Source organism: Sapajus apella, unplaced genomic scaffold, assembly GCF_009761245.1.
Source record: "Sapajus apella isolate SASKATOON/1434 unplaced genomic scaffold, GSC_monkey_1.0 scaffold55, whole genome shotgun sequence".
Taxonomy (NCBI): domain Eukaryota; kingdom Metazoa; phylum Chordata; class Mammalia; order Primates; family Cebidae; genus Sapajus; species Sapajus apella.
In genome coordinates, this window is record NW_022436995.1 from 14185882 (window position 1) to 14208199 (window position 22318).

A 22318-nucleotide genomic window follows, 5' to 3' on the forward strand; every position below is an offset into this window, starting at 1 on the left:
TGTGCTTTAGCCTCCTGAGTAGCTGGGACTACAGGCCTGTATCACCATGCTCAGCTAATTTTTGTATTTTTTGGTAGAAATAGGGTTTTGCTATGTTGGCTAGGCTGGTCTTGAACCCCTGGCTTCAGGTGATTTGCCTGCCTCGGCCTCCCAAAGTGCTGGGATTACAGGCATGAGCCACTCTGCCTGGCCCGAGCGCAGAGTTTTCAATGGAAATTTTAAACAAGTGGGATCTAGATTCCAAAGCATTTCTTTGAAGAATTGCAACAGGAGGTGAAACGTGGCTTTACCAGTATGATCCTAAAGACAAAGCATAATCAAAGCAGCGTCTAGAAAGAGGTGGAAGTGGTCCAGTCAAAACAAATGTGGATCAGTCAAGAGCAAAGGTCATGGCAACAGCTTTTTGGGGTGCTCAAAGCATTTTGCTTGTTGACTTTCTGGAGGGCCAAAGAATGATAACATCTGCTCATTATGAGTGTGTTTTGAGAACATTAGCCAATGTAGAGAAACACTGAGGAAAGCTTTACCAGAGAGTCCTTCACCTCTAGAGCACTCTTGTTCATTCTTTTCATCAAATGAGGGAAATTTTGCAAGAGCTTTGATGAGAAGTCACTAGGCATCCACCTTACAGTCCTGGTTTGGCTCTTTATGACCCCTTTTTGTTTCCTAATTTTAAAAAATCTGTACAGGGTACCTATTTTTATTAATAATATTAAGGAGATGGCATTGACATGGTTAATTTCTCAGGGTCCTCAGTTCTTTAGGGACGGACTAAATAGCTGGTATTATTACTTACAAAAGTATCTTGAATTTGATAGAGCGTATATTGAGCAAAGTTTATATTTTTAATTTTTTAATTTTTCCATGATCTTTTTTATGCCCCCTTGTATGTAAGGATCTATTTTTGGATTTTATTCTATTCCATGGATCTATATGTCTGTTATGTCAAAACCATACTGTCTTGAGTGCCCCAATTGTATAATAGTGTTGAAATTGATGGTGAAAGTCCCCCATCTTTATCCTTTTTCAGGCTTATTTTGGCTATTCTATGTTCTTTGTGTTTCCATATAAATTTTTAAGTCAGTTTGTTAATTTCTACAAATGTATGCAAGATTTTAACTGGGATTTTATTTAATATATGTATCAATTTGAGAACAACTGACATATTAATCTCATAATCTAATCCATGGACAAGGTTGTCTTAGCTTGTACTGCCATAGCAAAATACCATAGGCTGGGAGGCTTAAACAACAGGAATTTATTTCTGCCTTCTTACTGTGTCCTCACATGGTGGAGGGAGAGGAAGCAAACTCTCTGGTATCTTTTCTTGTAGGGCCCCATCCTCATGACCTCATATATATCTGATTCCTCCCGAAGACTCTCATCTCCACATACCATCACAGTTGGGTTTAGGGCTTCAACAAATGAATTTGTGTGGCAGGGGGACACAATTCAGTTCATAGCCATGGTCTGTCCCTCCACTTGTTTAGGTCTAATTTAATTTATCTCAACAGGGTTTTGTAGTCTTCAGTATTCAAACCTTACATATATTTTGGTAAATTAATTTTTAAGTGTTTTGTATTTTTCCATGCTACCATAAACAGCTTTAAAAAATCTTTGATCTCCAATTTTTCTTTGCTAGTATATAAAAATACAATTGGTTTTTGTGTATTGACCTTGTGTTCTGTAACTTTGCTAAATTCACTTATTAGTTCTGCTAGTGCTTTCCATAGACTTCATAAGACTTTCCAAGTTCATCATAATGCCATCTGTGAATATAAAGATAGTTTTACATCTTTATCTCTAATCTGTATGTCTATTGTTTTTCTTTGATCATTATACTCACTAGGACTCTGGTACAGTGTTGAATACAAGAGGTGAGATTTGACTTATTTGCTTGGTCCTGTTCTTAGAGGGAAAGCATTCAGTCTGTTGGTAGTAGATGCAAAAAGATGATATTAGATGTAGATTTTTCATAGGAGTTCTTTAGCAGGTTGAGAAAGTCTCCTCCTATTCCTAGTTAAGTTAGTTGAGATTTTTAAAAAATCATGAATGGATGTTGAATTTTGTGAAAGGTGTTTTTCCCCTATTGAAATGATCATGATGTTTCTATTTTATTCCATTAATATGATGAATTTATTTTTAAACATTAAACCAACTTTGCATTCTTGGCATAAATTCTACTTGATTATTATACATTATGTTCTTCACGTATTGCTAGATTTGGTTTTTAATATTTGTTAAGGCCTTTTGGCATCTAGGAATACTAATCTGTAATTTTTTTTTTTTTTTAATGTCTTTGTCTGGTTTCGGTACAGGATTGCATTATTTCTTCCTTAAATATTTGGTAGAATTCACCAGTGAAACCCATTTGAATCTGGAGTTTTCTTTGTTGAAAGGTTTTAAACTACACATTACAATTTTTAAGTAGATAATGTATTTCTTTTGAATTCACTTTTGGTATTTTGTGTCATTCAAAACAGTTTTGTACTTCACCTAAGCTGTGAAATATATTTGCATAAAGTTGTAGTATTCTTATCTTTTTAGTGCCTGTGGGACCTGTTGTGCCATCTCCTCTTTTATTCTTGTTGTGAATTTGTGTCCTCTCACTTAATATTCTTGATCAGTCTAGAGATTTATTAATGTTATTATTTTTTCAAAGATCTATATTTTTGTTTCATTAAATTTTCTGTTTTCTATTTCATTTACCTAGGCTCTATATTTATTTCCTTCTACTTATTTCTGGTTTAGTTTGCTCTTTCCTAACTTCATACAGTGGAAGCTTATATTATTGATTTTTTTCTAATTTGAGTATTTAAAATTATAAGCTTCCCTTTGAATACTATATTCACTCTATATCCCAACTTTTTACTATGTTGTATTTTCATTTTCATTCAGTTTAAAATATGTTTTATTTTGTGATTTTTTTTCTATGGGTAATTTAACATTGTGTTATTTAATTTCTAAATGTTTGGAGATTTCCAAGTTATCTTTATATAATTTTTAAAAATTTAATTCTATTATGACTAGAAAGCCTACTCTATAGTATTTCACTCTTCTTTTAAAAACCTAGTCTATATTATTTCAGCCTTTATAAGGCAAGGTATGCATATGTATATCTTTATGAATGTTTTATATGCATTTGAAAATGTATATTCTGCTGCTGATGATAGGAATTCTATGAATGTCAGTTAGATCAAGTTGATTGATTGTGTGAAGCATTCCAAATTCCTAATGATATTCAGTCTACAAGTTTTGTCCATTACTGAAAGAGGAGTTTTGAGGTTTCCAGTTATAATTGTGGATTTATTTCTCAATTATGTCAGTTTTTGCTTCATGTATTTTGAATAGCTGTTACTGGGTACATGTACATTCAGGATTGTTATGTTTTCTTGATTAATTTAACTCTTTATCACAATGAGATATTCCTTTTTATCCCTGGTAATGATCCTTGACCTGACATGTTTGTCTGAGATTGATATAGCCATTCCAGTTATCCTGTGATTACAGTTTAAATGCCATATCTTTTTATCTCTTTTTATCTGTGTCTTTACATTAAAAACGAATTTCTTCTAGATAGAATATAGTCTGATCTTGCTTTTAAAATCTATCCTGACAACCTCTTATTTTTATTTAGTGTTTAGATCATTTGCATTTAATGTGATTTTCTGTGTAAGTTTAAATCTGCCATCTTGTTATTTGTTTTCTGTTTATCACATCTATTTTTTGTTTCTTTTTTCCTCTTTTCCCAATTTCTTTTGGATTAATTCAGTGTTTTTTAGGATTCCATTTCATTTTCACAATTGGTTTATTAGCTACTCCTCCTTTGTCACCACCCACCATGGCTGTTGTAAGGTTTACCATATACATTTTTAACTTATCACAGTTCATATTCAAATATGCCACTTCCTGCATAATGTATGAAACTTACAATAGTGTACTTTCATTTGTCCCCCTTCTTCCCTTGTGCTACTGTTGTCATAGAGAGTATATTTATGAAATTCCTTCTTAAACACCCTTTTCTGCTAATTTTATCATCTCTTAAATTTCTGAGTTTGTTTCTATTGACTTGTTTTTCTTGAGGCTATTAGTCATTGTTGCTAGTTTTTCATATATCTAGTACTTTTTGATCAGATGTCAGATATTGTGACTTTTACATTGCTGAGTGCTCACTCTTGTTGTATTCCTTTAAAGAGTACAGAATCTCAAGCAAGTAGTTAAGTTACTTATAATCAATTTGACCCTTTTGAAGCTTATTTTTAATCTCTTTTAAGGTAGATCTGAGTACCCTTTACTCTAAAGCTGATTTAGCAACACTCCTGATGTATTCTTTTAAAATGCAGATGGGATCTCACTGTGTTGCCCAGGCTAGTCATACAAACTTTTGGCCTCAAGCAGTCCTCTCATCTTGGGCTTCCAAAGCACTGGGACTATAGGTGTAAGCCACTGCACCTGGCCCTAATGTAGGTTTTCTACTGAGAGTCCTGTGTATTCAGTGAAGGCTCCCTACTCTAGCTAGTTGTAACTTAAATCTTTCCAGACCTGTGGAATTCTAGGACTGTTTGATTTACACTTCCTGGTGATTCTTATTTTTCCAGAAGTTGTTCTTGCTCAGCTTTACAGTATTTCATTCTGCATATGTACAGATAGCTATTCAGCCAGAGATTCAAGGAATTCATTTGCAGGTTTCTAAAGCTCTTCTGTATTGTCTTCCTCTTTTGAGTACCCTGCCCTGAAAATTGCAGCACTCTGGCCTACCTGACCTCCCACCTCTTCTCAACTCATTGGGATTGCAGGCTCTATTTGGATTTCCATTCTCTGTGCCAAAGTCTGGAAATTAATTTTAGAAAGCCTGTATGATGGTAGGGCTCACCTTATTTGTCCCCCTTTTATCCAATATCACAGCCCTGTAATGTCTGTTTTCTACTGTGTGAAAATAGTTGATTCCGATAGTTTTGTCTAGTTTTCTAGTTGTTTATAATAGGAGTATAAATTTTGACCCTCTTATCCCCTGTTGGTCAGAAATGACATCATAGCTTTTAAATTTTCTCCCATCTCCCCATAAAAATAGACAAGTTTAACAGGGCTGCAAAACCAAAGACCCATGGATAACATCTACAAAAAAACTAGATGACTAGGCATTCCTGTGACCTGAGTGGATGGAGCTAAAGCACTGACAGCTTGAAGACCTGTGTGATGTCATATACAGGGAAAAAAAAAAAAGAGGAAGGCAGTTTAACTTCTGATATCTTGAGATTACTAAGGCTATATCAAAAGGACACAGGGCCAACTTGAAAAGGTCCTTACTAGCTAGAGAAAGCTAATGGAAAGATCAGTAACTGCAGAGGATTGAAGCAGCAAATATATTTAAATTTGTAAGTTTCAAATGACACTTACGAAAAACACCCTCATCCTAATCTTTGGAGGATACTAGAGGACCACCTCATTATTTTGAAAGCTGGCAAATACAAGAAATGAGGCAAACATTTATCCCACCTTTCCTGTTTTTACCCAGCATAACAAAATAATTGATGAGGCAAAATTCCTCTTTCTAGATGTATTCTAGCTCATAAAGAATGAGCGAAAAAATTTTAAAATCACCATTTGGCAACCCCAGATGAATTATTGAGTCTATGCAGTGATTATCAATGACTGCTAATATCACAAAAAGAGGAATAAAAAACCATTATGTACCTACTAGGGAATCACATACCTGTCACTTAGGAAGTAGTCTTATAAAATCTGAGAAAAAAAATCCCACCTGAATCTGCAAGCTTCTTGATCTGACTACCTCTTTTTGAGAATTGTAAGACAGAGGTACATATTAAAACACACCATGGAGATATAAAAACAAAATTTAGTGAGGGGACTCTAGGCCAGGGGTTAGCACACAATGCCCATGGGACATATCTGGCCCATTGCCTGTTTTTGTATAGCTTTTGAGCTAAGAATAGTTTTTACATTTTTAAATAGTTGAAAAAATTCAGAAGAAGAATATTTTGTGAGATATGAAAATTCTGTGAAGTTCCAATTGTAGCGTTCATAAAAAAAAGTTTTGTTGGAACACAGCCATGCTCATTTGTTTATGTATTGTCTGTGGCTGCTTTCATGCTACAATGGCAGAGTTGAGTAGGTGCAAGAGTCTGTACAATCTAAAATGCCAAAATATTTACCCACTGGCCCATAACAGAAAAAAATTTTGTCAATTGCTAATCTAGAGGACTAATGACCCAGTTTCTTTAACAAATTCCAAGAAAAAAGATGAAAGGAAAAATCAGTAAGTCTTAAGAGAAATAACAGTCAAGTATCACAGTATGTGGACCTTATTTGGTTCCCTATTCAAAACATAATGTTTAAAAATGAGATCATCAGGAAACTGTGAACAACAACAAAGATATTTGATGATATTATGGAATTGTTAATTTTTAAAGGTGAGATAATGATTTTGTGGTTATATTTTAAGAGGTCCTTAGCTTTTTAGAGATAGATTCTGAAATATTTATAGATATTTGAATTTGCTTCAGAATAATCCAGGGAGTTGGGAGTTATTGAGTGTGGATGTAAGTGAAATAAGATTGGCCATATTATGAAAATTGTGACTGGAAAATGGGTGCTTGATGGCTCCTTATGCTGTTTTACTATTTTCTGTAGCTTTGAATATGTTTGAAAACTAACGGAGTTTAAAATAAATCAGTTATTTCAAAATAAGTTTTAAAAATCAGTTCAAAGGCCATTGAATGCCTCTTTTCTGTGCTTCTGTGGAATCATGGAACTTATCACATTGATTATTGTTGGGCGGTTATTTGTTTGATTTCCCTTATACTCCCAACTCTTTGAAGGCAGGGACCATTTAACTTTGATCCGTAGTGTCAGTTATAGGACCTGGCACATAACCTGGTACATACTTTTGGAACAAATATAGTGGATTTTCATGGCATTATTATGATTTCTAGAGGATAAACATTCTGAAACACTGTAGCCCTTTTTTGCTGACATTATTTATTTACTCCTTTCAAAGAGTCTATGGTTCAGCATGAAACCAAACTGGTTATATAGCTCTTACAAATCAGGAAAAAAATAACTCCAAAATAAAGTAAGTTATAGAATGGGCATCTTAGTTTGAGCTGTCTCAGTCTGAGACTTGATATTGCTTAAGTGTGGAATAGGCACTTAGAAGTAAGGCAGGTATTTCTTCTCCAAGCACAATATTGTATGTTTCTGAATATTGCAGAAATATCCAGATTCAAATCTAAGACCAAAATCTAATCCTCAAACCAGCTATAAATTATTTCTATCTACCTTATTATTCCACTTGTTAGCTTAATAGCTTAATTTTTAGCTTAATTACCTAACAGCTGGTTATGATTATTGAAAATTTAATTTTTGCCTGGGCGTGATAGCATATGCCTGTAATCTCATCACTTTGGGATGCCCAGGCTGGAGGATTGCTTGAGTGCAAGTGTTTGAGACCAGCCTGTACAACATGGTGAGACCCCATCTCTACATAAGATTTTAAAACTAGCGGGGCATGGTGGTGCATGCCTGTGGTCCCAGCTATTCAGGAGGCTGAGGTGGGAGGATTGCTTAGCCCTGGAGATCGAGGCTGGAGTGAGCTGTCATCACACCACTGCACTCCAGCCTTGGCAACAGAACAAAACCCTGTCTCCAGAAGAAAGAAAATGTAATTTTAAAAATCCCAATCTTTTGCTTTTTTCCCTCTTCACATTTTTGTCTTCATATTTGTAGCAATTCTCTTATCATAGATATGTTTTTCCTGTTTTCAGTGTAATTTGAATCTCACAAACTCTGAGCTCCAGGATAATGAGTCAGAAATACAACCCTGAAGCTTAAGCCAGGGTCTAATGTTTAAATAAATCACCTGGCACCAGAACACCTTCTCACATTCATCAAGAAGACCTTTTGGTATTCTGGGCTTGGGGACAAGGTGGATTCTCAAATGATTAGTCATCAGGTTATTTTTGTAACCTTATTCTCCTATTCTGTTTTCCTCTGAGTCAGGGTTTTTATAGCAGGTGTGAACATTTATAATTGTCATTTTCATAAAAATAAAATGCTGTTTTCTTCAAAGCATTTACAAAACCATAACGGGCAGATTTTAAAGCTAATTTACCTAGCTAAATGCCAGTGACACCCTATGATGTTCTTCTGGCTTCCTTGTCCAAACTGACAGGTGAAATCAGAACTGAGAGGGGTCTGAGGGTACCAAAGGAACTAGTTCAATAGCAGAGTCAACAGCAAGGGAAACAGACTGAGTAGGGTTAAGGGCACAGCTAGTTGTTCCCATCATCTTTGGACTTCCGATTGTGTACATTTTATCTCTGCATCCATTTTCTTAGCTACTTTTCTCCCTTCCCTTGATGGCTTCCTTTTTATCTCTATGGCAAGTCTTCATTATGTGTGATAACAGGGTCCACGTAGAGCATGGATGACTACAATTTAGAAATGCACTTCATAATTTACAATGCATGAAAACCAAAGCTTGAGACTCTCTTTATAGGAAGTATAGTGTGGCACCCCACCTTGGTGTCATGTGGCATTCTGGCCACTGCCTCTCAGGGAGGCTGTGCCAGAACTGGGCAAATGAAGGGATGGGTCAAAGTGTGATAGGAGGAAATTGGGGCGTCAACCACGTGCCAGAAATTGGCCCTCTTTCATTCAACGGACATGCTGCGCACAAAGATGAATATACCCCAGTTCTTGATGTCATGAAGTTTGCATTGAGGTTGGGGATACAAAGAGGACAGGGTAGAGCAACGGCCAGTGATGGCAGGGCACAGCGCCTCCTGCCACTGGGGTCCATGCAGATTTGACAGCCCTTATTTCTACTCCCTCCCTGTGCATCATCTGACACAGTTGACAAGTTTCTCTGCTGGAAACTCACCCCTCTTAGCTTCCACATCACTCTCTCCTGGACATTCTGTCTTGGTATTGGCTCTTATTCTTGTGTCTGATGGTAAACTGGCATTCTGAGAGTTCTTCACTCTTTCCCATCCCACCCAGTGCTATCAATTCTGAACCTCAATTTTTCTACCTCAGAACTTTCCAGGGTTATGACAGACTCTTATCAGTTAACAGTAACTTCCTTTGCCAGTGATTCTTGACCTGTTGGGGGAAGAGTATCCAAAGCACCAGTAACAGAAGCTCCCTGGGTGATTCTGACACATTTCCCCAACCTCTTGGACAGATTCTGTGTCTTATATTTTAACCCTAGCATGGTGGCCATTTATGGTAGGAGCCCAGTGATGTTAACTGCATGTTTAAAGGCAGTAAGCACAGCATGCTATGGGAACACAGAGCAGGTCACTTAATTGTGAGAAAGTTAGGAAAAGCTACAGAGAAGCCATCAGTTAAACCAAACTGAATTCTCTAGATGGATAAGCCTTAAAGAAGATTCAAACCGGTGGATTTTCACAGCAAGGCAGATCAGTTATTGAAATTTATGTATAGCAAGCAGTTAGACACTCAGGCTTCTTTACCAAATCTCAGCATTAGGATGAAGGAACTCCTTCTGAGTTTTGAACAAGATTAGTTTAAGTCAAATAAAAGTAAGATATTCTGTATCATTGGACAGATAATAGATTTGTAGTCATCACTGCTCCCAAGAAATGATACTGGTTCTGGCATGAAATAGTCTAATTAATTTTTTTAAATAATCTCAACTTTCATTTTAGATTCAGGGGTACATGTGCAGGTTTGTTACCTGAATATATTGTGTGATGCTGAGGTCTGGGATACAAATGACCCATCACCCAGGTAATAAGCGTAGTATCCAATAGGTAGTCTTTTAATTAATTTTAATAAAGAATTTCATTCATTTATTCACTCAGTAAACTTATTGAAGCACTTTATAGTGTTCAGCACTATAATAGGTGCTATATATTCATTAGTGAGCAAAACAAACTTAGCCCCTGTCCTCATGGGGCTTATGGTCTAGTGAAAAAATAGACATTAAGGAAATCACTACACACACACACACAGACACAATGATAAATGCTATGAGATAAAGTAAAATGTTAAGGGAAAGAACAACAGGGTCACCCAGTTGAGATTAGGTAAGAATTGAACGATGATCAGAGGTTAATTAGGCAAAAAAATTAGGGGGGAAGAGGCAGAGAGAAGACAAGGGCAAAATGGTTTGAACAAATTGATGAAGAGCCATGAACTGGCTCAACTAAGAGCTGCTGTTGAGGAAGAAGGGCACACCCCTTCTCAGGTCCTGCTTTTGCCTCTTCCCTGAGTTCGTGCCATATAGGAGTGGGTATCCCCCATCAACTCCAGTGGCAGTGGTCTCCTTGCAGGTTCCCAGACAGGCTATGCTGTTTCATGCCTTTTAAAACAATTGTGGTAAAAACATGAGATGTGCCCTCATTTTAAGTGTTCAATGCAGTATTGTTAACTATAAGCACAATGTTGTCCAGCACAAATTTAAGCATTATACATAACAGAAATTAAGCATTAAGTATAACATTAAGCAATAATGTTGTCCAGCACAAATGTTTGCACAAATTTTCTCACAGACATGCATAAGAAGCTTACACGGTTCAAAAATCAGAGCAATGTAAAAAGGCATAAAGCCTTTAGAATACCCTTGTATTCTCACCCTTGCCCCATCTGCACCATTCGCCAAATGCTTCCCCTTATCTCCCTGCAGATAACATTATTATTATTAGCCTTTTGTGTATCAGTCCTCCAGTTCTTTATGTAAAGAATATACATTGTTATGTTCTCTCTCTTACTCACATGATGGACATTGTTATGTGGCTTGCTTTTTGCATAACAAAACCTGTTAAGAGTTCAGTTTATATAGAGCTGCACTGTCCAAGAAGGTCAGTACGAGTCATATGTGGCTGCGGAGCACTTGAAATGTGGCAAATGCAACTAAAAATGGAATTTTAAATTTTATTTAATTTAAAATTTATTTTAAAATTTAGATTTTAAAAAATGAAAGCAGTGAAAAATATTTTCCTATTAATCTTAATTTTATTGTTTTAGTGGAACTACATTTCACTTTAACCACTGAAAATCCAATATCCAAATTAAGATGTGGTGTAAGTGTAAAACACACACTGGATTTCAAATACAGTTTAAAAAAATGGAAACTCTCATTAATGTTTTACATTGTTTACATGTATTCATCAGTTTGTTCAATTTTTTTATACAGTTGGTTAAATAAAGTATTAAATCAATTCTGCCAATTGCATACATGGCTCAAATTCTATTTCTACTGGACAGTGCTGATATATAACATTTACTACTTTTTACACCTGTATGGTATTCCATTGTATAGTGTACCACAGTTTACTTAACCAGTCCACCTTCAATGCATACATACAGTTGTTTCCAGTCTTCTGTTAAAAATAAAACAACAAATGCAGAAATGCTCACCCTTCTCCATACATCACTTCACACATATGCAGGTTGATCTGTAAAATCAATTCCTGGCATTGTTTGCTGGGTGCCAATGTAAATACATTTGTAATTTTGATATTACCAAATTGCCCTCAATAAGCATTGTAGCAATTTGCACTTTCACCGGCAATGTGTGTGAGTGCCCGTTCCTCATATTGCCACTTGAAACTACAATTAACTGTATTTTTGCATATAATAATCAACACATTTCTTTTTGCTAATTCTGAGGATTTTAAGGAGAAATTATAAATGGTTTGCCTAACCTGTTTTTCCATTTGGAAAAAAAAATCTCCTACTGATAAAATGCTTAGAATTAGCATTTCAGGGCTGGGTGCAGTGGCTCACGCCTGTAATCCCAGCACTTTGGGAGGCCGAGATGAGTAGATCAGCAGGTCAGGAGTTTGAGACTCGCCTGGCCAACATAGTGAAACCCTGTCTTTACAGAAAATACCAAAAGTTAGCCGGGCATGGTGGCAGGCGCCTATAATCCCAGCTACTTGGGAGGCTGAGGCAGGGGAATTGCTTGAACCCGGGAGGCGGAGGTTACAGTGAGCTGAGATCGTGTCATTGCACTCTAGCCTGAGAAACAGTGCGAGACTGTCTCCAAAAAAAAAAAAAAAAAATTCAGGACTTTTTTTTTTTTTTTTAGTGAAAGCATTAAAGAATTAACCCTCATTGTTTCCCAGTATGTAAGTTTCTATGAAAGTTGCAACTTTCACCATACTGAGATTTAGGAAGAGGGTTCAAATGGATAAGGGACTACATTTTCTTCTGTTTCTTAAGAGTTGGGGATTTCCCAAATTACTCCAGTAGCCTTCCCTGGCTGTGGTGGACTAACATTTCAGGGTTGAAAGGTAGTTTGCATGCAGTTTTTGCATATTGTCAGTTAATCTCCTGAATTAGTTTTACTGTATGCTAAACATATTCTAACTTAATGGGTTGCTTAACTGAAGAAACCCACTAACAACATAATTGAAGCCTAAGAGCTCTGATAATCAGATAGTTCATTCCACTGACTTTATTAGTAAATGGCAGAGCAAGTTTGTCTTTTCACTTTATGGATCCAATTGTTGTCCCTCTTTTGAGACTTGTGTGCCCTCTACTGCCCTCTTTGCCTTTTTGTTTGTTTGATTTTGTTTTAGATGGAAATGAGGAAGTAAACATTCAGTATCCAAAAGCAAACTGCTTTAAATTTTCCATTCATAGGAATCGGAAAATAAGGTTCTTCTAAAGAGAAATCTTACTATGTAGTTAGGGATGTGCCAGATAAGTTAATAAATTAGTATAATGAAACCCTTGATTTGGGGGAACATAAAATAATATTTTGCCAAACCCTAGAGGCATAGAAATGTACTTTATATCAAATATAACTATGGACACTTAACTATCGTTTGTGTTGTATTGATTTTCAACATAAAAAGATTAAGAAAAAAGTTGTCTTTATGTTCCTCATGCAGGAAGAGCACCAGGATATTGAGGACTTAGTATAAGGATCATCCTTGGCCACTGGTTGTATTGAGTCATTGCTACTATGTTCAAATTACACAATAAGTAAATATACAACTTTCTAACAGGAAGCAGCTGCAACCATAGCTATTCTTTGTATTTCTTTTTGCTTCTGTTGCTAATTTTTGCCTGATTATTTTGTTTCAGGAAGGATTTTCACTCATTGGCAGCAAAGACTGGTTGAAGATTGTAAGACGTGTGGATTGTCTGTTGTTTGGAACAACGATAAAGGCAAGATTTAAGCTAATGATCATATTCTTCTCATCTTTTATGTGTGTATGTTGGGAGGCGTTTGGGAGCGTCTCTTGGTAGGTGACGTGTACTGGGAAGAATACAAATGTTTAAAAGAGGTTAGGGCAAAACATGAAACAAGGTCTGTAGAGAGGCAGAAGCCTCATTAGCAGGAGGACATTGCTAAGGAGTCAGGCTTTGATGGATTTGGCAGTGTACTTCTGATAGAGCTATGCAGCCATTCTCTAGCCCCCAAGCACAAATTGGGAGGAAGTGGAATACATCATTTGTCTTGCTTTTTGGATGTTTAAAAAGGTGTATATTTCCAAATGATTCAATGAATATGTATTTTCTTTTTAATATTAAAAAATAAAATTCTCTTTTATTTTCTTTCTAGCTGTATTAAGTATAAAGAATGATCCTCATCAAAGAAACATACAGATTAATCACCTGGATCATTTTCCTTCAAAAATAACTATGAAAAACAATCTGTTAACATTCACTGAGTAGATACTATTGAAATTTCGGTGAAAGATACTAATTTTTGAGGGACTCAGACTCTGAGAGTTAGGTGATTATCTAGTGGAGGGGATTTAACCTGGGGTACACAGACCCCAAAGAGTCTCCATAGAATTCAGAGGATTCATGAACTTGCGTGGATTTTCACTGACCTCTAATTGAAATTTATCATTTCCTTCCACTATGAATGTACGCCAGCAGACCACAGTAGTTTTAGACCTTCTCACCGGCGGAAATCACAGATACTTTCATATCACATTTCAGTTATTTCTGACATCTCAAATGTTTATGCTCATCACTACCTCAAAATTAATGTGTGTATTAGTTTTCCTACTAGATCTTTATTAAATAAATTAATAAAGAAGCATATATATTGTTAATTCACAAATTAGTACCTTAATATTGTAATAAACTAACTCAGTATAATTGGTTTCCTTTGTAAACTCGTATATTTTGTGTGATTAAAAACATTGTTCTGAGAAGGGGTCTACTGGTTTATCACATTGCCACTGGAGTCTGGAGCACACGCTCCAAAATGTTGAAGAACCCCCGTTTTGTTTCCCATATAAGGAAAGTGACAAGCCAATAGCCCAGGTTATGATTAGCATCAGAGAACCAGGCTGCCCTTTGATCTCTGGACTCAGCTCCAGACTATGTCATACTGAATGAATGTATAGATCTCTGAAAAAGTTATACCATGCTATATGTTTGATATTTGAGTTTTAAATTTTTCTAAATATACAATATCATTAAAATTTTAAACTACAAAGCAAAATAAAAATCAACCATAATTTGACCACTCAAAAAATAACCAGTATTAATATTCTGAAGGTCTTACTAAGCATATATATGATATCAATTAGATTGTGTTCAGATGCATGTAAGAGAAAAATCAGCTATAATGGCCTAAAAAAAACCCAGATTTCTTTTTTGCACTTAGAAGGAAATGTAGGCCAGGCATGGTGGCTCATGCCTGTAATCCCAGCACTTTGGGAGGCCAAGAAGGGTGGATCACCTGAGGTCAGGAGTTTGAGACCAACCTGGCCAACGTGATGAAACCCTGTCTCTACTAAGAACACCAAAATTAGCTGGGTGTGATGGTGGGTGCCTGTCATCCCAGCTACTCGGGAGGCTGAGGAGAGAATCTCTTGAACCTGGGAGGCAGAGGTTACAGTGAGCCAAGGTTGCGCCACTGCACTCCAACCTGGGTGACAGAGCACAAGACTGTCTCAAACAACAACAACAACAACCAGAAATCTAGAAACAGGCAGTTGCTAGCATCCTCCAGCAACTCAACAGTATCCAGGTCTTGGCATCTCTGTAATTCTCCTGGCTCTCCCTCTCAGGTGCAGAATGGCTGTTGCAGCTCTGCTGTATTTTCATTGAAGGGTCGGCATCACCTGGCCCTTTTATAAGGAAAGCATCCACTTTCCTACACAGCTCTCCACCATCCACAACCCCTAGAAGATGCCTGCTTATGTGTCATGGACCAGTGTAATATGCCTGTCCCAAACTGCAAAGATTAGGAAGATGAGTGATGTTTCCAGCCCCTCTTGTGGATTGGCTTGTGCTAATTGACAGTGTCCACTATATAGATAATTTATAAAATGGGGATTGTAGTACTTTGTATCCTGCTCTTTTGTCGTGTTACATATCAGGAACATTATACCAAGTCATTAGATAGTCTCTGAAAACAATCTTAATGACTCAGTAGCATGTTATTGTTTGGAGGCACTAGGGTTTAACTCGCGGATAATTTTTCACTATTACAAAAATGTTCTCATTCTCGTAAGGATTTTTTCACAGGGTTCTTGAGGTAGAAGTCCTAGAAGTATAAACTTTTTTTTTTTTTTTTTTTTTTGTTAAATAAATTTGTCTCTTGATAGATTGTCCCTGCTTCTGCTGTACTGGCAATGTGTAAGAATGTTCATTTATCCAAATCCTCTCCAACATGGTGATACAATTTAAATTCAAAAACTAGTTTCTAATTTGACAGGCAGAAATGAGCATATTCCTCTAATATGCATTTCTTGTTAAAACTGATGGGGATGGTAATGTGACATTTGTATTTCTTCTGTGAGTCACCTGTCTACATTTTTTGCCTAGTTTTTCTCTTCTTCAAACTCTATATATAATTTCTGAAGTTATATAGTTTTGTATATTTGCGTATATATCATATGTATAGATTTTTTAAACATTTAAGGCTAGGAACCATTTGCCTGTTGTCATTGTAAATGGTATCTTTTATCCCAAATATATTTCCAGCTAGTTATTATTGGATTTTTTTCTGAATTTAAATTTAACCTCCTTACTAAACTTATATTAACTCTGTTTATTTGTTTTTAATTTCTAGGAAGTGTTTTACAATTTACAAACAATTATATTTCTTTCCAGTGATTTTATTACTTTCCCCACCTTACTGAATTGTCTAGATCTCCCAGCTCCCAGAACACTGTAATCATAGGTTATAGTAGCCTTGACATCTTCTTGAGTTGCATGGAAGTAGTGTTTAGACATTAAGTCCATCTTTGGTTGTTAACTGGATTTTTTTTTTTTTGGGGGGGGGATAGAATCTCACTCTGTTGCCCAGGCTGGAGTGTGGTGTTGTGGTCTCCACTTGCTGCAGCCTTGACCTTCAGGGCTCAAGCAATCCTCCTGCCCCATCCTCCTGAGTAGGTAGAACCAGAACCACCATGCCTAGCTAATGGTCGGATATTCTTTATCATGTAAGGAAGATACGCTTTCAGTTGTAGTTTATTTAATACCTTTATCAGGATTACATACCAAATTTTATCAAATGCCTTTTGACAAGTATTAAGATCATGGGTTTTTTCCCTCCTTTGATCTATTGATTTGATGTAATATGTTGACATTGAACCAACAGATTCTTCTTTTGCCCTACCTGGCAAAGAGTATCTTTGGTGCTTCTTGCCTTAAAGTTTCTAAGTATTATGCCAAAACACTATTATTTAATTGACAAGTGAAAGAAGTAAAATTTTCACTCCTTTTATAGTAATTTAATATAATAAATTCTGTGAGTAGTAAACATTATATTTCTTTTCTCCCTGAGCTAAAATAAGTAGGTTGAATAAATTCTGCCTACTTATAAGGTAGGATTCCCTTTTTCCAGCAATACTGATCAAACAGGTTCTGGCTAATGGGCTAACAGTAGACAAATAATTCCTTATCTTAAGGGCATTTTGGCCCAAAGAAGTTAACCCAAACAACCACTGTCCTCTTTACATCTCCCACTGGGAGTGAGAAGTAAAAAGGACAGTGGTTGTTTAAAAAATCATTTTTAAATGATTTAGTCTAGTCAAGGCTTTGAGTATTGCCTTTTAGTTTCAAAGCAAGGAGTCAAATAAAATGCTGAAGTACCTTCTCTGGTTAAGACCGTTTTCTGTACTTTCTCCCACATTTTCTGTAGTAGAGGAATTCACAATTAGTGGTGGGGAAAACTGCTTCAGTTGGGGTCTTAGTGGTAAAGGACAATTTCTTACAGATCTGGGTGATTAATCCAAAACTAGCGGGAAAACCCACTGGGTTTGTGTGAGGCCTCTAGTGTCTCCTTGTCTCTTTCTATGGTGTGGTAACTGGACTCCACATCTTCCAGGGCATAATGAGGCCTTGGGACACCTGCTGTGGAGCCTGTAGCCTAAGCCTCTCTGTATGGGGATGGTATGCATACCTGTGAGCCAGCATTTAGTAGGCTTAACCCCTTTTAGAAAGTGAAGCCTTGATTTTCTTGTCAGTATACGTGGACAAGTGCAAAGAGATGAGCACTTATCCTTAAATTTGTTTCCTTGAGTCTGTACAAGGGAATTTTTTATTAGTTGTTACAACGTGAAATTAAGTATTCTGAAGGGGTAGGTACAACTTTACATGTAAGCCACCACTTAAGATACAGTAATTATGAGCCCATCTTCTTAGGTGATAGAAACTAGAGACTGAATATTTGGGGAAATTCTTGATTGTTGGTATACTTGAGAACTTTTCACTTCACAGCAAGGAGCTCTTTCTGACTTTTAATTATGGCATAAAAATAAATCTCATCAAGACTTTCAATCTTTAGCGGTCCCTCTGGTTAACCCAGTGGAAAGTTTTCCATTATGGTAACCTATGGCATTGAGGATATAGGATGGAGATACAACTGTTTTTCCGATTTTTCCTGATGTAACTGGGTTTTATCTTGGATCCACACGCATTGAAGTGATATTTCTGGCTTTAGATGGTAAGCTCAAATTCTGAAAATGTTATAGAAGCAAACATGGAACAAGACTTCAGTTAGGCCATTAGACATTTAACCGACTCTGTTGCTTTTTCGGAATTATATTCCAAAGCAACCCTAACTATCTAAACTGATTCTTATATACATTCACATATAGATACCTCTAGACTTATGTAATTGGTCTCAGATTTTTGCCCTACTTGTATGCTTAGTGTCTGCTTATGCATAGCTTTTTTAAGCTAGCTATGAAGTACAGTTGCTGATGTGACTGTCAAAAGGTTAGATAACTGCAGAATCCTAGTAGCTAATGTAAGAGTACTTCATATAGAATCTGTTGGAAACAGCTAAATAACTGTAAACAAAAAATCAGCTTAATTTTACAAAAGAAGGTTCATAGTATTATTATAGACTGAACCTATAGGTCTCTTACCAGTTCTTTTCCCTTCCTCGGGGAAGGTTAGCTTTCAGTGACTCTTAATAATTTCAGGATTATCCATCCAAGAGGAAAATGGCAAAGGGCATGAATAGGTTATACACAAAAGAAAAAATACAAATGACCAATAAGCATAAGAAAGATACTCAATCTCACTTGTAATCAAAGAAATGAAATTTAAAGAAAAAACTATGTTAACCTAATATGTTGTCAAAAATTTTCAAAAAGAATCTTCAGTATTGGAGGTAAATGGGCACATAGATTCTTGGTGGGAGTAAATCAGCCCTGTCTTGCCACAGTGGGGGAGTTAGGCGTTATGTACCAAAATATGAATTACACACATCCTTTGACCTGGCAAGTCTGCTTTTAGGCATGTATGCACAAATATGTATGTATAAGAGTGCTTATCAAAGCTTTGTGGTTTATAATAGGAACAAAGGCTGGAAATAACCTAAATATTCATCCATAGGGGGCCAGTTAAATAAAGGAATACTCTTCAGCCATTGAAAGTAGTGAAGTATACTTTTATTTTTATGTATTTGTTGTTAAATTAAAAATTAGGTTATAGAACAGTAATGTATTTTATATACATACACACACATAATATATAACCTATAAAAATATATTTACCAGTGAACTCATTTTCAACAAAAGTGTCAAGAACATACCCTGAGGGAAAAGACAGTTTCTTCAATAAAGGATTCTGGGAAACTGATATCTATATGCAGAAGGATGAAACTTCTAGACCCTTATCTTTCACCGTATACAAAAATCAAATCAAAATGGATTAAGTACTTAAATTGAAGACCTCAAAGTATGAAAACTACTACAAGAAAACATTGGGGAACCTCTCCAGGACGTTGGTCTGGGCAAAAATTTCTTGAGTAATATCCCACAAGTGAAGACAACCAAACCAAAAATGGACAAATGGGATCACTTTAAGTTAAAAGCTTCTGCACAGCAAAGGAAACAATCAACCAAGTGAAGAGACAGCCCACAGAATGGGAGAAAATATTTGCAAACTACCCATATAACAAGGATAACCAGATAACCAGAATTTATAAGGAGCTCGGGAAAAAAAAATCTGATTTACAAATGGACAAAAGGGGGGTGGGTGGGGAGGTTGGGGAGGGATAACATGGGGAGAAAAAATGCCAGATGTAGGTGACGGGGGTGGGTGGGGGATGGAGGCAACAAACCACATTGCCATTTGTGTACCTATGTAACAATTCTGCATGATCTGCACATGTACCCCAGAACCTAAAGTACAATAAAAAAGAAATGGGCAAAATATTTGAATAGACACTTCTCAAAAGCACACAAATGGCAAACAGGTATATGAAAAGGTGCTCAAAATCACTGATCATCAGAGAAATGCAAATCACAACTGCAATGAGATACCAATTCACTCCAGTTAAATGGCTTTTATCTAAAAGACAGGCAATAACAAATGCAGAAGAGTATGTGGCAAAAAGGGGACCCTCGTACACGGTGGGTGGGAATGTAAATTAGTGCAACCATTATGGAGAACAGTTTGGAGGTTCCTCAGAAAACTAAAAATAGAGCTACCATATGATCCAGCAATACTATTGCTGGATATATACCCAAGAGAAAGGAAATCATTATATCAGGATATCTGCACCGCCATGTTTGTTGTAGCACTATTCATTGTAGCCAAGATTTGGAAGCAACCTAAGTGTTCTTCAGAAGATAAATGGATAAAGAAATTGTAGTTATACACAATGGAGTACTATTCAGCTATAAAAAAGAATGAGATGCTGGGATGATTGGCTAGCCATATGCAGAAAATTGAAACTGGACCCCATCCTCACACCATATACAAAAATTAACTCAAGATGGATTAAAGACTTAAATGTAAAACCAAAACATAAAAACCCTGGAAGACAACCTAGGCAATACCATTCAGGACATAGGCACAGGCAAAGATTTCATGACAAAGATGCCAAAAGTAGTTGCAACAAAAGCAAAAGTTGACAAATAGGATGTAATTAAACCAAAAAGCTATTCACAGCAAAAGAAACTCAACAAAGTAAACAGAAAACCTACAGTATAGGAGAAAATTTTTGCAGACTATGCATATGACAAAAGTCTAATATACAGCATCTATGAGGAACTCAAATTTACAAGAAAAAAATCTCCATAAGAAAGTGAGAAAAGGACATGAGTAGACACTTTGTAAAAGTAAGACATACATGCAGCCACCAATTATATGAAAAAAGCTCAATATTACTGATCATTAGAGAAATGCAAATCAAAACCAGTGAGATACCACCTCACACCAGTCAGAAGGACTATTAACAAAAAAGTTGAAAAATAACAGATGCTGGCGGGTTGTGCATGTATACTGTTGGTGGGAAGGTAAATTAGGTCAGCCATTGTGGAAGACACTGTGGCAATTCCTCAAAGACCTAAAACAAATACCATCTGACCCAGCAATCCCATTAGTTGGTATATACTCAAAGGAATAGAAATAATTCTATAATAAAGACACATGCACATGCATGTTCTTTGCAGCACTGTTCACAACAACAAAGACATGGAATCAACCTAGATGCCCATCAAGGATGGACTGAAAAAAGAAAATGTGGCACATACACACCACAGAGTACTATGCAGCCGTAAAAAGAACAAGATCATGTCTTTTGCAGTGACATAGATGGAGGTAGAGGCCATTATCCTTAGCAAACTAACACAGAACAGATAACCAAACACCACAAGTTCTTACAAGTGGAAGCTTAATGATGAGAACACCTAAATACATAGGGGGAACAACACACACTGGGGCCTTTTGGAGGGTAGAGGATGGGAGGAAGGAGAAGATCAGGAAAAATAATGAATGGGTACTAGGCTTAATACGTGAGTGATGCGATAATCTGTATAATGAACTCCTGTGACGTAAGTTTACCTATGTAACAAACCTGCACTTGTATCCTTGAACTTATAAGTTTAAAAAAAAAACCATGAGATCTTGTCATTTGCAACAACATGGATGGAACTGGAGGTCATTATGTTAAATGAAATAAACCAGGCACAGAAAGACAAACATCACATATTCTCAGTTATTTGCGGGATCTAAAAAAACAATTGAACTCGTGGAGATAAAGAGTAGGAGGATGGTGGCCAGGGGCTGGGAAGGGTAGTAGGGGTGGTGGGATGGTTAATGGGTCCAAAAAAAAAAAAAAATGAATGAACAGGAACTAGTATTCGATAGCACAACAGGATGACAATAATGAAAGTAATTTAATTGTACATTTTTAATTCAGAGTATAATTGGATTGTTTGTAACAAAAAGGATAAGTGCTTGAGGGAATGGATACCCCATTTTCCATGATGTGATTATTACTCATTGCATGCCTGTATCAGAAACGTCTCATGTACCTTATAAATATATACACCTATTGTGAACAGTGCCACAATAAACGTGTGTATGTTTCTTTATAGTAGAATGATTTATAATCCTTTGTGTATATACTCAGTCATGGGATTGCTGGATCAAACGGTATTTCTAGTTGTAGATTCTTGAGGAATCACCACACTGTCTTCCACAATGGTTGAACTAATTTACACTCCCACCAACAGTGTAAAAGTGTTCCTATTTCTCCACATCCTCTCCAGCACCTGATGATTCCTGACTGTTTAATGATCATCATTCTAACTGGCATGAGGTGGTAATCTCAATGTGGCTTTGATTTGCATTTCTCTAATGACCAGTGATGATTAGCTTTTTTTTCATGTTGGCTGCATAAATGTCTTCTTTTGAGAAGTGTCTGTTCATATCCTTTACCTGCTTTTTGATAGGATTGTTTTTTTCTTGTAAATTTGCTTAAGTTCTTTGTAGATTCAGGATATTAGCCCTTTGTCAGACAGATAGATTGCAAAAATGTTCTCCCATTCTGTTCACAATAGTGAAGTTGGAACCAACCCAAATGCCCATCAAAGATAGACTGGAC

General features: G+C 36.3%; 1 protein-coding gene across 1 annotated transcript in view; it reads left to right on the forward strand.

The window, feature by feature from the left end:
- REC114 (REC114 meiotic recombination protein) overlaps positions 1-22318 on the forward strand; it is a 103068-nt gene that overhangs the window by 69621 nt on the left and 11129 nt on the right. Inside the window, exon 3 of the mRNA XM_032244775.1 lies at positions 13084-13167. Coding sequence (XP_032100666.1) covers positions 13084-13167 — 84 coding nt within the window. The remainder of the gene's footprint in view (positions 1-13083; positions 13168-22318) is intronic.